This window comes from Leptidea sinapis, chromosome 42, assembly GCF_905404315.1.
Source record: "Leptidea sinapis chromosome 42, ilLepSina1.1, whole genome shotgun sequence".
NCBI classification, from domain to species: domain Eukaryota; kingdom Metazoa; phylum Arthropoda; class Insecta; order Lepidoptera; family Pieridae; genus Leptidea; species Leptidea sinapis.
In genome coordinates this window covers 5,451,029-5,466,132 of record NC_066306.1, presented here as the reverse complement: position 1 = coordinate 5,466,132, position 15,104 = coordinate 5,451,029, and the positions used below count along the sequence as shown (strand labels likewise).

Below are 15,104 nucleotides of genomic sequence, written 5' to 3'. Positions count from 1 at the left end.
ATAATACTATGGAAATAACTAAAGTATCTGGGATAAAATATTCATGAGTTGATTGCATTTTGACATAATTGAAAAATATCATACATAAGTTACTATTTCTTTTCTAATTAGTTTTATACGAGAAAAAGAGCAAAACCTTCACGTAACGGTTAGTAATACGGCCTGCCCATTTCAATGTAGTGTCGCTCAGCAACACAATTTTTTTAATTATTTGCGGCATTGCAATTGCGCTCATCACTTTTCGACAGAACATGTTAACTCTCATTATATCTCTCTCCGTATATTGCTATGGGGCAACGCTGCTGATATTAATACAATATTTGTGCTGCAGAAGAGGGCTATTCGCGCTATTTATAACCTAGGTCCTAGAGACTCATTGAGAGCAAAATTCAAAGAAATTAACATCTTGACAGTTGCTTCTCAATATATTCTTGATAATGTAATGTATGTTCATAGGCACATAAATGAATTTGCCAGCAACTGTCATAACCATAATGTTAACACCAGGAACACACATAAACTGATGATGCCTACTAATCGGCTTAGTCGAGTTAGTAAGTCTTTTGTGGGGCGATGTATATGCTTTTACAACAAGATCCCAGAAAATGTTCAAAACAAAGGTGTTACGTTATTCAAAAGAATTGTTAAAAAACGTTTGTGTGGTAAAGGTTACTATAACATAAATGACTTTCTTAATGATACCACAGATTGGGAATGGAGCGACCGGCCTCAGGCTATTAAATAATAAGTTTAATTGTACAATGTTACTATGTAAATGTTACTTTAATTGTAAAACATATTTTTGATGAAAAAAAAGCCCGCTGAGTTTGTTGGGCCCATTCTACTCAGGCCTGAGGCATTCACTTTGGAATAGGTGGTAGTTTTTTTTGACTTTCAATAAGTGATTTCACATCCTATTTTGAATAAAAATATTTTAATTTGAATTAGTACAGTATTTTTACTAACTAGGAAACAATAAAAGATAAAAAATAAGAGAAAAGGTATAAATAAATCAAGGATGCTATTGAATTGAAACTATCAAAAATATTTCTGTCTATTGACCAGGTCTAGAGACTGGCACGTGACTTAAATATAAATATGAGAGAGAATTTTATAACTATCATCAGCCAGTTTTCACAGTGAACAATCCAGTAGTGCTGATTAAGTTAATGAAGTGATAAAAAAAATATGGGAAGTGATAAAGTTTCAATATTTCATTAAGTAAAATATAAGGCACTTATTTTCCATTTCATTGCTGTACCCTCACAAATACTTTTAAATCATAAGATCAATAGCCAAGTTCGTATTCGCTAATGATAGATTCCAAAATCTGCAACCCCAGCGTCCTTGTTTAATATGGTTTGATATTACGCAACTATCGTAATTTTTAATTTTTATTTATGTAACTACTTGTGTGGACACGCTAGCCCCCTCTTTTATTGAATACACATCTAGAGGGGGAGGTGCAGCGGCGGAATCTGCCGAAAACCTAAAGCGAAAGAAATATGCATCACTCGGTGATGAATACATATTTGTTCCCTTTGGAGTGGAGGCGATGGGTCCTTGGGGTTCATCGGCACAAAACTCATACAGGAGTTATCCGGGCGTCTAACCGATTTAACAGGTGACCCAAGATCTGGTACGTACCTCTGTCAAAGGATAAGTTTGGCCATACAAAGAGGTAGCGTTGTCAGCTTCATGGCCACCTTACCTGCCGACAGCGTTCTTAATGATATTTACTATATGTATTTTATTTTAATAGATTATTTAAGTTTTATTTCATTATTTTTTATATAAATAGTGTTTTTAATTATTAAGTCATATGTAAATAATTTGAAATAAACAAAATGTAATTACTGATCATTTGAATATCGCATATTTTATCCAGTCCTCAAAATATGACGTCATGGTCAGTTAAAATTGATTTATGTTTTAATGTAAAATGAACTGTGTCTTTTCAACCTTCAACTTTAATTGTGACTTACTATTGCAAAAACAACGGTCAAACATGTCCTCAAACTTTGTCAATTTATCAGAAGCACATAACTCGACAATTAAGGCCATACATGAAAAAAAAACTCATGTCTGTTAGAAATATAAATGAACAAACTATACTTATACCTCCCTTTTTTCGCGGTGCACTTCACGTGAGATCCTATTTTTTACAATCAAAGTCCATACCTATATATATATAAAAATGAATTGCTGTTCGTTAGTCTCGATAAAACTCGAGAACGGCTGGACCGATTTTGCAAACTTAGGTCTTGAATTATTTGTGGAAGTCCAGAGAAGGTTTAAAAGGTGAATAAATAAAAACAACAAATTTGTTTTTCCTTTGATGTGTCCATACATAATCTCTATGAGAGAATTTATTGACGCACGGTTTGACAGTTCTGCTGTGAAACAATTTCATTACGACAGCAGGGTGCATATTTTACGAAGTAATTTTTGATGTTTTTATATATTATTGACAAATTCATATAATAACATTATTTTATTTATTATATACAGAACAACGTCTGTCGGGTCAACTAGTATCATATATAAATTTAAACTAGTCGTTCTCGCCCGCTTCGCTGGGTGAATTTTAAAAGGAAATAACTTAATGAAGGAACGTTGGAATTAAAAAAATAAGTAGACATAAATCGTCTTGGATAAATTTCGCGTTGTGGTGGTGTTTCATGTTGATAAGATCAGTGGCTTAGGCGTGATTGAGCCTCAAACAAAATCAATTTTCACAATATTTATATTGTGAAAATGATCTTTGTATATATATATATGTAGATGTTCTAGTCAAATTTGACCTTAATTACCAGAGTTATATTTAGCGTAACCTGATCTTAGATAAGCAATTTACGTCAAACTGAATACAATACTGTACCACCGTTGGTTAGTTGGCGGTTGAGTAGATTTATAGCTAACATCGCTCTATTGGATTGGCCTCTCCAATTTATCTTAGCCTGTCTAAAACATACATACATAACTTTTGTCTGTCTGCGTAGTAAAATCGAACGAGTTTATACTATGAATATTATATTAAAAAAAATGCGTGTACTTATGTATGTAAGTTATACTTCTTTGGCCTAACGAAGCAAAAATCATTAAAATGATTTATACCTCGCGCTATTCTACGTTTATAGAAAGAACAATTTTGTAAAAATCTAGAAAAGATGGCTTTGACAGTTAATTATTAAATAATGAATACGGCAGTATGGGCTTGAACCCTTTGCCTATCCGAATAATGAAGAAACCAAAAAAAAAAAAATAACGATTGGCGCAAACGTCAGAAAATTTTAGGAACCAACTTCAACCTGTTAATTTTGTGTTACAGTGATGCGCGCGCATATTAAAATTTCACTCTCATAATTTTTTCATAACGCGCCTAGAGAAGTATAACTTCCAAAATAATTATTTACATAATTTGTATCTTTAAAGTGATATCACTCACGTCTGGGATTAATAATTATACAAATTAAATTTGTAATCAAAATTCATCGACGATGCGGGACGCGAACCCGCGCCTCTCAGGTTCCGTACGAACGCTCTTACCAACTGAGCCAATCATTCGAGTGACGCATGAATAGTAAATTTTGGTTTATTTATATAGATTAGATGGAAAATATGATTGTTTTTATTTTAATATTGTTTAAAGTTTATTGTCTGTCCTAAATTTTTTTCTCATAGGAGAAACAGAAAAAGACCCCACTTAATTTCAAGATCTTAATGTTAAGATATAACCTGCGCCAGATCACATTGAAAGAGGACCTAAAGCGCTGTTTATTGTAATACAAGACTCATCAAGTCGCACTGATCATTCCACTTTTAGGATTCCACGATGGAATGGTATGGAACATGGAATTTTACGCCCTTATTTTGTTTCTGTATTTTTAATTCGAAATGTTCGTTCCGATTTTAGATAATTAAAATTTTTGAGACTACGATTTCGAAAAATAAATTGTATCTTTAATATCGCAAAAAATCTCCAAGCTTGAGTCAAAATTAAAAAGTTCAAACAGTTATTTTGTAAGTTATACTTTTAAGTAATATGCATTAAACGTACAATGAAACCACAGACTCACAAGACCTTAAAATATAGGGATTTCGTTAGCTGGTAGACTGTGTAGGAGGACCGTTGCCTAATTACACAAATAAAACTTATAAAAGCGCGCCCTCCTGAACTTTGTTACAAAACATAGTATTTAATATTGTATTTGTGATAAAATGTCGCACTAAAAGTTTTGTCCATTCTTTGTGCCACTGAGCTTAGTATAAATCATATACTTGCTTTAAAGTTAATTAAAATGAAAGTGAAATAGTGACATTAAGAAAAGTTGGCGTAGCGTAGATATATCACTTCACTGATCTGTTGAATTTTCTTCTCACGTCCTGTATAAGGGCTGAAGGAGGCAGTCTTCTCCCAAGGCATTGGGAGAGTTTTTGGGTATTGTTAGATTCGTCACTACATGCTAGGGTCACACCGATCTGGATTCTATCATCGCGCAATAACTATTGAACCGAATATCATCTTCAGTATCTGGATATGTCCTTCTGTTTTAACATTTCAGCCCTCACACAGGAGGTGAGAAGAATATTCGACGACACAGTGAAGTGACGTATCTACGCTGTACCAACTTTTCTTTGTGTCACTATTTCACTTTCATTTTGATTAACTTTAAAGCAAGTATATGATTTATATCAACGTCACGGGCATAGAGAATAGTAAAAACTTTCAGTGCGACATTTTATCACAAATATAATATAAAATACGATGTTTGTGGTTTCATTGTACGTTTAATGTATATTATTTAAAAGTGTAACTTGCAATAGAATTGTTTAATATTTTTAAATAGACTTAAAGTATCTAATCTATCTTCAATAATTTCAATAACGCACTCTAAAATGTCATGAGCTCATTTCTTCGTGAACAAAGCACCTCAAGAATTGTAAATAAACTAGGCATTGTTTTTTCGTTACAGACTCTACAAAAGTAATGGTACATTGTCGCTACCTGGTTGTGAGTAAATTCCGCTCAGAGCTACATTATTTAAAAATAAATAAATGTTTTATGTAATGCAATAATCACATTAAAAGGTAATGAGGTCAGGATAGACTTGCAGTTCGTTTTTTTTTGATACGTTACAACTTAGATGATAATGTTACTGTTACATATATTATATCTATAACAGTGGCATTAGATATATAAAGGTAGAGTACATTATTCTATAGATACAGTACTATAGTACAGCTGTAAGCTGGTTATATAATAAAGACCACATAAAATAGAATATGAGAACTTAATTGCAGAAGATTATAGATTGCACATAAATTTAATTAATCATCAAAAAGAAATGAAACTGACAAATTGAGACGAGGACAAAGAGAAGGAATGTATAAGTGAATGTTGACATCAATATAGGAAGGCAGGTCGCCCAAAATTTTAATCAGCCTCCGTCGTTGTGCATTATTATTATACAATAAAGGACGATGTTAAATTGTGAATTTTGCGATTATTTGTCTAAAAGATCTATATATCGACATAGTATAGCTTAGAATATCATATATATATAGGAGAACAATAGTTTAGTCTTAGGACTATATTATAATTTAAACAATTTGTTATGTTTTTAAAGTGATAACACTCACTTCTGGGATTAATAATTTGAAAACAAAATTTTATGAACTATGCGGGACTCGAACCCACGACCTCTGGCGTTTCGTGCCAGTGCTCTGCCAACTGAGTTAACCGTTCGAGTGACGTATCGTCATAAAATCTTATATGCCCTGTTCGACTGTAGATGAAGGCACAACCTGAGAGCTAAGTATTATAAATTCGATTTTTTTTTACATATCCGCTAGCGGCAAGGGACAATCAATACTGAAAAAAATCGATAAATGTTTAAAAGTTTTTGATAATAGAATAACTATTTTTATTGTAACTTATACAATGTGAAACTAAATTGACATAAAAGACTATTGAAACAAAACTTTTATTCATAACTTACGCTGAACAGGTTAGTATTAGCTTAGGTAAATGTCAAATGACAACTTTGAGCTTTGAGAGGTTTTGAGTACCAATTATTATATATATAAATCATTATAAATAATTAATTAAATCATATATAATGTATTACCATTCTCAACAAATAAAGATCTTACTTACCAAAATGCTAAGTTTGTACTGTTGGTAAAATAATTTGGTAAAATGTAGATGATAATAGAAAATTATAAATATAGATACGAATGACAAAGGCTGGCAATAAAACACTAAACAATAGCTTTTCTAATCGAAAGTAAAGACAAGAAAAGATATTATGGTTTGATGAGTGTTGTTCCATTGTTCTATACAACAATTATGTCCTGTTTGATATTGTTATTATTTTTCGATTAAGCGATGTATAAAGCACCTATTTTACTAGATTATGTAAGCCCCTGTTATTCCGTTTTAAACTTAAGTGATTATTTATACATCATCAAATATATTTGAGTTGATGATGTTTTTATAGAAAACAAAGTTTACTTTTCATTGATTAAGAAAAATGTATGTTTCTTTATGTATACTAAATTCAGATTAGCGATTTATCCATCCGTGATATGAAATTGAATAAAAAATGATATTATCATTTTTATCCTTCTGACGATATTCTATCCTTTCTCACTGCAAAGTAATCCAAAACTTTTAATTAGCATCCATACCGTTTTCATTTTCCCTTTTTCTCCTTTCGAAGCAAAATATTTTTTAATTATTAGCATCTAGTCCTTTCACGGCGCAGTAATCTGCCGCCTTAGCGAGTATTTCATTTTTTACAGAAGTTGTGAACAATTTTTATTAAATTTTCACAATTCTTTCCTTATAATACGAATACAATAGATATGTAGATACAAGTATACAATAACGAGGGAAAACATTGTTAGGGAGCAGTTTTGTATGCACATGATATGCGAATAGTAATTGTGATGTGTTGTTTTTATAGCTCTTTGCGATGGAGTTCAGTGTTCGTATGGGGCGCATTGTTTGGCCGGGGAATGTGTGTGTCCAACTGATTGTACTGGGGCGCCTCACGAACCTGTGTGTGCCAGCACAATGGAAACTTACCCCAATGAGTGTGAGATACAAAAAGCTGCTTGCGGAATTTCTCCACCTACAAGACTTCACGTTATTTTCTACGGAGATTGCAAAGACAGGCTCGCTGTTGTACCACCTATAGCTATGAGTACGTATCTGTTCATTTTAAGGCCATTATTTTCTGTCGCCAAATTCCCTTTACTAACGACAATCTATATAGAGTTGGCATTAATAATTTATATTTAAGAAAAAGCATTTAACACATTGAAGAAGTTAGTTCACAAGCAAAAGATTATAATTTTATTAAATTTATCTTATTAATCAATATTGTAATTTCATGATATTAATTGATCTAAAATCTGAAAGATTTCCTACTCGATAAATATATCTTGATATAAGCGAGAGTAATCTAAGTAATCTAATTAATTGTGTCTTTATTACTCTTGACAAGTTTAAGCTTACGTCTTAAATATAATTAATATAAAAATGAATTAGGTAAGCGTAAATTGTTATCGCGGAGCCGCTTATATTGTGAATATACAAAATATTTACTGGCATCCCCTGTAATTCCAATAAAGTGACCCGTCCTAGATCAATTAACTTTCCGCTTAATCGCTTAACTAACTCGCAAATATTTGCATGGGTGTGGGTAGCAACAACCGCAATGACCACAACAGAGGCGGTAGAATCTACGGGATTCTTGGGTGCGACTGAATTTGGAACGACGAGCGCGTCGGCCTGTCGCGACATCCGTTGCGATTTTGATGCCAGCTGTGAGATCGGTTCGGATGGCTATCCCCGATGCTCGTGCCTCTTTGAGTGTCCGACAGAGGACGAGTACTTCCCCGTCTGCGCGTCTGACTTCAGACTTTATCCAAGTTTGTGCGTTATGCGGAAGGAAGGCTGTCAGAAACAATTGGAACTTCGCTTGCGACCCCTCGACTTATGCAAAGGTTTGACTTTATCTTCTAAGCTTATTAACAATCTTAGCTGCTTATACTAATACAAATATTAAAATATATTCTGTGTTTATTATTTTCAAAATTTTTCACGGGTTTGTTTATGATAGCAGTCCAGATAATAATTATCCCCTTTTATCAAATTTGACTCATGTTATTCGTGGTAGTTTTGGACCTATGGAGGTCTATGATGAGAGTCAGAAATATGAGTTCGGGGTCGTGAAAATTCTTGCTACTTTCCAACCTATCTAGCTACACCGGTTGGACGTGTATTAAGCTTTAAATATATAGATAATAATTGTCCAATTCATCATAAAGATAAGTGTCTTAAACTAAGATACTATACATTTTACTATGTGTTGTAATATAAAGAAAACTTTTACGGATGTGAAATATTGGGTTAGAACTGATTTATGAAGCGGGATGAGAATTTCTAAGTAATCAAATATTTGTAGGCATGGAGGTTAGACCCTGCGGGAACAACAAGGCAATGATCGATTTATCTACGGGCCTGGAAATAGACTGCGGAAATGGACCTCATCGGCAGGACTGTCCCGTGGGGAGTTACTGCCACATCACGCTTACAGCTGCGAGATGTTGCCCGAAAAGTTAGTAGAAAGTCTTCACCGACAATGATATCAATTTATAATTACATTTAAAACTCTAGCATAACAATTGGTGGTTTAGTATCTTTATGACAAGAAGTGTTCGCTCAGTGATCGTAAATAAATTAGTTTTTAAGATGGCCAGTATCGATGCTTTCGATAAAAAAAAGTGTGTGAGTACTCTGTTTGCACGCAATAAGTTATATTTCTTTGGGGTAACAGAGCAATAATCCTTAAAACTATTTATTCCTCGTGCTATTCTACGTTTGTAGATCGAATAATATTGTTAAAAACTTGCAAATGTGGCTTTGATAATTAATTATTAAATAACGAATACGGCTGTATGGGCTTGCACCTTTGCCAGTCCTAATAATGGACGAAGAAAACAAAAAAATAATAACGAATGTCGCTAACGTTATAAAATTTTAGGAACCAACTTCACCCTGTTACTTTTGTGTTACAGTGATGCTTAAAATTTCACTCTCATAATTTTTTCATAACGCGCCTAAAAAAGTATAACTTCTAAAAGTTGATGAATATTTAATATTTATTTTGCATTTATTTTAAGTTTCATGTCATGAACTTGTTATAAAAATAACTTATACCTTCAGTATTATGTATGATATTCTAAATATAGATAATAACTAAAATAGAAAATTTCAAACTTTTCTATACATATTATATACAGTATACACAAAAAAAATACCTAATTTAAGTAATAAGTAAAGCTAATATGAAACACAAATGACATAGCTTTAAAATGTATGATGAAATAAACTGACGGGTATATTTTCAACACAAAATTTATACAGAAACTTACAAATTCCAACATAAAGATGCTTCATTACATTTGAAATATAAAATAAAATGGTAAACTCATTCCTACAGCGCAGAGAAGTATTTTCGGGGGTTACTACCGAATACGTGATTATTTCAGTGAAAAATTCTGTATAGCTCCATTTAATACCGCGGCATATAAAATGAACTCATCTTTTAAATATTCACACGTTCACAAAATGCGAAAATTTCGTTAAACATGAAACTATTTTGTGTGAAATAACGTTGTAAGATAGCAAAGGACCGTCGAGTAAATTGGATAAAATCACGCGAGCTGTTACAGCTTTGAGTCCTTTATTCTCGTGTTATAAAAATGCACTTTCAGCCTTAGTTTATGTGAAGCACGGCGCCGTTTATTCATTTTCCTGAATTTATATGCAGATGAGACAAAACAAGTGGAAGATAAGCGGATTGTGCTCTGTACGGAGAGTAAATATGGGTGTTGTGCGGACGGGTCGAGTGCAGCCATCGGTCCTAACGAGGAGGGGTGTCCGATTACGAGTTCCAGTTGCGGTTGCAATAGACTTGGCTCGCTCTCTGATCGTTGTGACGATAGCGGTCAGTGCGTGTGTCGGCCGGGTGTGGGCGGCCTTAAGTGCGATCGATGCGAGCCCGGCTATTGGGGACTGCCACGTATCGGCTCAGGACATACTGGCTGTATTCGTAAGTGACAATTATTTATTTATTTATTTAGAAATACCAACATTTACATAAGTTTACATTGTTGCATTACCTAACACATACTTTAATAATTTTCACAAAGTAAATATTAGTAAAAAACATGTATGCTAAGAGGTAATAATAGTTTAATGATTTGGTATTAAATTATTATTATATAACACTAAGAAATATAATTATTATGACAACATTTTACTGACTAAACTTACAATCAAATAATTTACGAACTTATTGGACAGAAGACGTGATATTAATAACGATGTAATCGCTATATGTGTTTACCATCTTGCACAGCCTAGGAATAGGAGAGATCACTCCAAAATAAAAGAATCTTGATTCATAAGGAACGAACAGGAAGTTAAGCTGATAGTAACAAATACGCTCTGCTCATTTTAATGCAGTGCCCCTCAGGATTCTTGAAAGACCCAAATTTCTGAACGGCATTACAACTGCGCTCTTCACCTTCAGACATAAGTTGTCAAGTCTGATTTGCCCGGTAATTTCACTAGCTACGGCGTCCATCAGACCGAAACACAGTAATGCTTACAAATTTCTGCTTCACCGAGTTTTGGAGCACAAATTTGTGCAAAGGAGCCTCGCCGTGGTGAGATATTACTTTATTTAACGTCTATTAATTTTCTCATATATATATTGTTTCTGTTCTCAAAGTCCTATCTTAATCCCCCAGAGTCTTGTGATTTCTACAATATAATCCAGATGCCCGTTGAGTAACTGTTGATGTTGTTGATAGCTTGCGGTTGTTCGGCGTTTGGATCGGTGAGAGAAGACTGCGAACAGATGACTGGACGTTGTGTGTGCCGCACTGCAGTGCAGGGACAAAAGTGTACTGTGTGCGCAGACCACAGAAGGAGGCTTGGACCAAACGGATGCTCAGATCGTGAGTTATACATTATTATTATTTTGATACTTGATAATTTTTCTCAGCCTTTAGCTGGTTTGTCTGCATTTACGGTTCAAAACCAAGTAAATGCAGCGTTTCGTGTGGAAAATTATGTGTTTGGTGGAATGTCGTGTTCGTCAATTTGCAAGAACTTACTTACAATTAGGCATGTATTTAAAGATGGTGGCTTTTTGTTAGGTGTTGATTATTATTATTATTACTAGCTGATCACCGGCGCACTTCGCTTCCCCTAAACCATAGGTTCTCAACGTGGGCGATAACGCCCCCTTGTGGGCGTTAGAGACTTTCGGGGGGGCAGTAGAAGACCCAGAGAAAATTAAGGGGGCATTGAGATGGCGCAGATGAGGCGTGGTTAGATTAAAAAATATAGTCTAAAAAGGCAAAAAAATACACGAAAATACTCTAGAAAAAAATATATTCTCAAAGTGGGCGGTGAGCAAAATAAGGTTGAGAAACTATGCTCTAAACAAATGTATTTATGCAAAATATCATATCGAAAGCAAATAATATTATATAAGAGTTAAAAAAAACTAAAAACACGCTAAAAAGCACCAAATTCTCTTTGGTATTCGGAAATTTCCTAATTTTAGATAAATCGGTTAAAGATAATAATAATAATTTAAAATTAACATAATTTCCTGCACTATCAACGATCGATTTAGTATTATATAAATTAACAAAAATCGTATTTTGCAAATTGAAAAATGGAATAATTGTATCAAATTATGTATTGTCATCGGTCCTCAATAAATCTACGAAGTTTGAACAAAATCTGGATGTTTAAATTGGGTCAAAATCGCACCCAAATGAGTCGGTTACTAACAAATATATATACAGGTGAAGCTAATAAAAAGCGTGTAAAAAAGTGTGCATATCGGGATGCCGGACAGAAGTGATAACTTAAACTAATCTAAGTTGATCTATTTTATATTGAAATAATTTAACTTGAGAAAATCTTTGTTTATTATTTAAATTTTATGTATATTTATCTACACCCATAATATGATCCTGTATAAAAGATTCTAAAACAGTTAACTTATTGAAAAAGCCCGTGCTAGTAACCATTACGTCAACCAAACGAGTGTTGTAATGTTGTACTGAATTTCATTACAACACTCGTTTGGATCATGTAATGGTTATTAGGACAAAGTCTTGTATGCAACTGTTGATAATTAGGTATTAAAACACTATGATGATACTATTATCACACCTAGCTTCGTGGTAAAGCCACATTCGTGTATGAATACCCCTTATTACGCAACAGTTGCATAAATAACTATTATATGATAGCAAATTGACCAAGCTTATTTTGTTTAAGCAAGTCATTCACTGTACTATCTATATGTATAAAAAAAAATAAGATTTTCTGTAAAAGCCGCGATATAAAGCAAATTCAGATGTATCTAGATATTCAGAGTTCTAATAAAATACTTTTGTATTGCATTATTTTAGCACCGTAGAGGGAATTTAGTCCATTGGATACATAATATCACCTTAATAAGTAAATCATGAAAATCCTCCATCATTAAGTTAAAAATACATTTTTTGGTCGGCTTATTATTAAACTTCAATTTATTTATATCAGTAACAACTAGAAAATATACACAGCTTAAGGTATCCATACATCTGTACACTAATCTTGTTTCTCACAAACTTGGATAATTATCCGGAATCGTTGTTTGCCGAGCGGTCGACGTTAGATTTCAATTTGTAGAGTATTTGCCGTTGCGGGGTGACTATACGGTAACAATGCGAGCCTTAATAGGATTCAGTCTTCTATTACACTTTTAAACCATTGGTTATTTGCTTAGGGGCTTTTAATTACAACATAAACCAAGTTAATTGAAATTAAGTGTAATTACGCATTCTTAGAATAATATCACTTATCCCAACGTCTGGTTGAAATTATGCTTACAATATTATTATTCTGTTGCAATTTATGCAATCTATGAAATATATAAATTATTTTATTTTAATTTTTTTTTTACTATATTAAAACTAAATTTACGAGCATTTACTTTTACATTTAAGCTATTAAATTGTTTTCCCTAAAAGTGAATTTGTAAATTCTTATGAGAAATAAATTCTTTAACTGTTTATTTTATTTCATTTATCCTTCTTAAGGGCTGACAACGTGTGTTTTAACTTCTTGCCACTATCTACGTGAACCACTTCAATCCTCTTATATAAAAAACAATTAATATATTATTTTAATATAATATATGACCCCATAATATTTATTTTTTCAATTTGAAATTGTCTGCTGATGTTCACTTATGATATTTTTAACATAAATTCTCTTCAAAATCTAAATATCATGACATACGCATCACTTGTTGATATCGGCATAACATCAAATTCATATTCAAATTCAAATATTTATATTCAAAATAGGATTTAAAATCACGTCAAAAATCACTCATTCAAAATAGTATGCCTCAGACCTGATATAAAACGGGCGCAAGAAAATTTTAAATCAAGAATCAATATTAACTTGTAAAATGTTTCTTTAGTTAGATTATCTATATTATGTAACAACATCATCTAATACAGAACACGACACCATTATATTATTATTCAAACAAAACAAATCTTATAACTATATTTACAATACTATGACAATGACAAGATAAAATTAAAACTATCATTACGTGGAAGCGTACCAAGAATACTGGCAGCATTACCGCGTTGGATACCAAGGCTGATCCGTTGACCGAAATAGCTGCCAGCGCTTAGGTTTCCAGTAGCCTTATTGAGGCGCAAAGATAGTATTTTGAACATTCTCCGCGCCTCTGGGCCCCACGGGCCAAGTGTCTCGACACCAAACTGCACAAAGATGTATGATTCACTGAGACCAACTTTATATTTTTTAATTAATATCCGTTTAAATACAGAATAATAACGATAAAAACACTAAAATTAAAATGCGGTCCAACTTGACAGGAAACTAATGGACATTAAATTGTTTCAAAAAGGTTTCATGGTCTTCATCTATTCCGTCTCTTTCTCACACCTAGGTTTTTTGTAGTTACATTACTTTGACACACGGTTCGCCTATTACGGTAGTACACTAAGTTTATAGTTATAATTATGTCATTGGTTTAGTATTTAAGCGTGAAAGAGTAACAGACAGAGTTACATTCAAATAAGTAATGTATGGTTTAAGCTATAAGTTTAAGCGGTGTTTCCGGGACGATAAGACATGAGTACCGTCAACAAGAGGAAGTACATCTTCCTTAAAGGCCTGCAACGCTCCTGTGTTGCAAGAGAATGTGGGCGGCGGTGATCACTTAACACCAGGTGACCTGTACCCTCGTTTGTCCTTCTTTTCCATAAAACAGCTATTATAACTTTAATGTTTTATATTTCCCGTAAACCTTGAGGAAAAAATAATATAATCTACATCAAATATCTCAAACACTTAAGAAAACACGAGAAGTAAGTTCACTAACATACCAACACTTGTAACAAGCGACTTGTTTGCGTGAAACAATACTTAACGCTTACTTTGTCGGAAGGAAATATTGTTTTCCCTAAAGTTGGAAAATTGTATATAAAATTACGAACATTGTTACTTTTTTGCCGACTCATGAAACAAAAACGATTTTCAAATAACAACTCAGTTATTTTACAACATGTATTTTGTATAATAAAAAAATGCTGAATAACATTTATACTAAGTACGAGCTGACCCGACAGACGTTGTTCTGTATATAATAAATAAAATAATGTTTTTATATGAATATGTCAATAATATATCATAACATCAAAAATTACTTAGTGAAATATGCACCTGTTGTCGTAATGAAATTGTTTCACAGCAGAACTGTCAAACCGTGCGTCAATAAATGCTCTCATAGAAATTATGTATGGACTCATCAAAGGAAAAACAAATTTGTTGTTTTTATTTAATTAAGTAGCATTTTCCTATTTATTCACCTTTTAAACCTTCCCTGGACTCCCACAAATAATTCAACACCAAAATAAGCCAAATCGGTCCAACCGTTTTCGAGTTTTAGCGAGACTAACGAACAGCAATT

The 15,104-nt window shown here is 33.0% G+C and overlaps 1 protein-coding gene across 1 annotated transcript in view; it reads left to right on the top strand.

Annotated features, from left to right (window-relative positions):
* The window catches only part of LOC126976736 (agrin-like), a 100,143-nt gene that overhangs the window by 59,658 nt on the left and 25,381 nt on the right, over positions 1-15,104 (top strand). Inside the window, exons 11-15 of the mRNA XM_050825288.1 lie at positions 6,972-7,211; positions 7,717-8,016; positions 8,478-8,630; positions 9,846-10,127; positions 10,894-11,040. Coding sequence (XP_050681245.1) covers positions 6,972-7,211; positions 7,717-8,016; positions 8,478-8,630; positions 9,846-10,127; positions 10,894-11,040 — 1,122 coding nt within the window. The remainder of the gene's footprint in view (positions 1-6,971; positions 7,212-7,716; positions 8,017-8,477; positions 8,631-9,845; positions 10,128-10,893; positions 11,041-15,104) is intronic.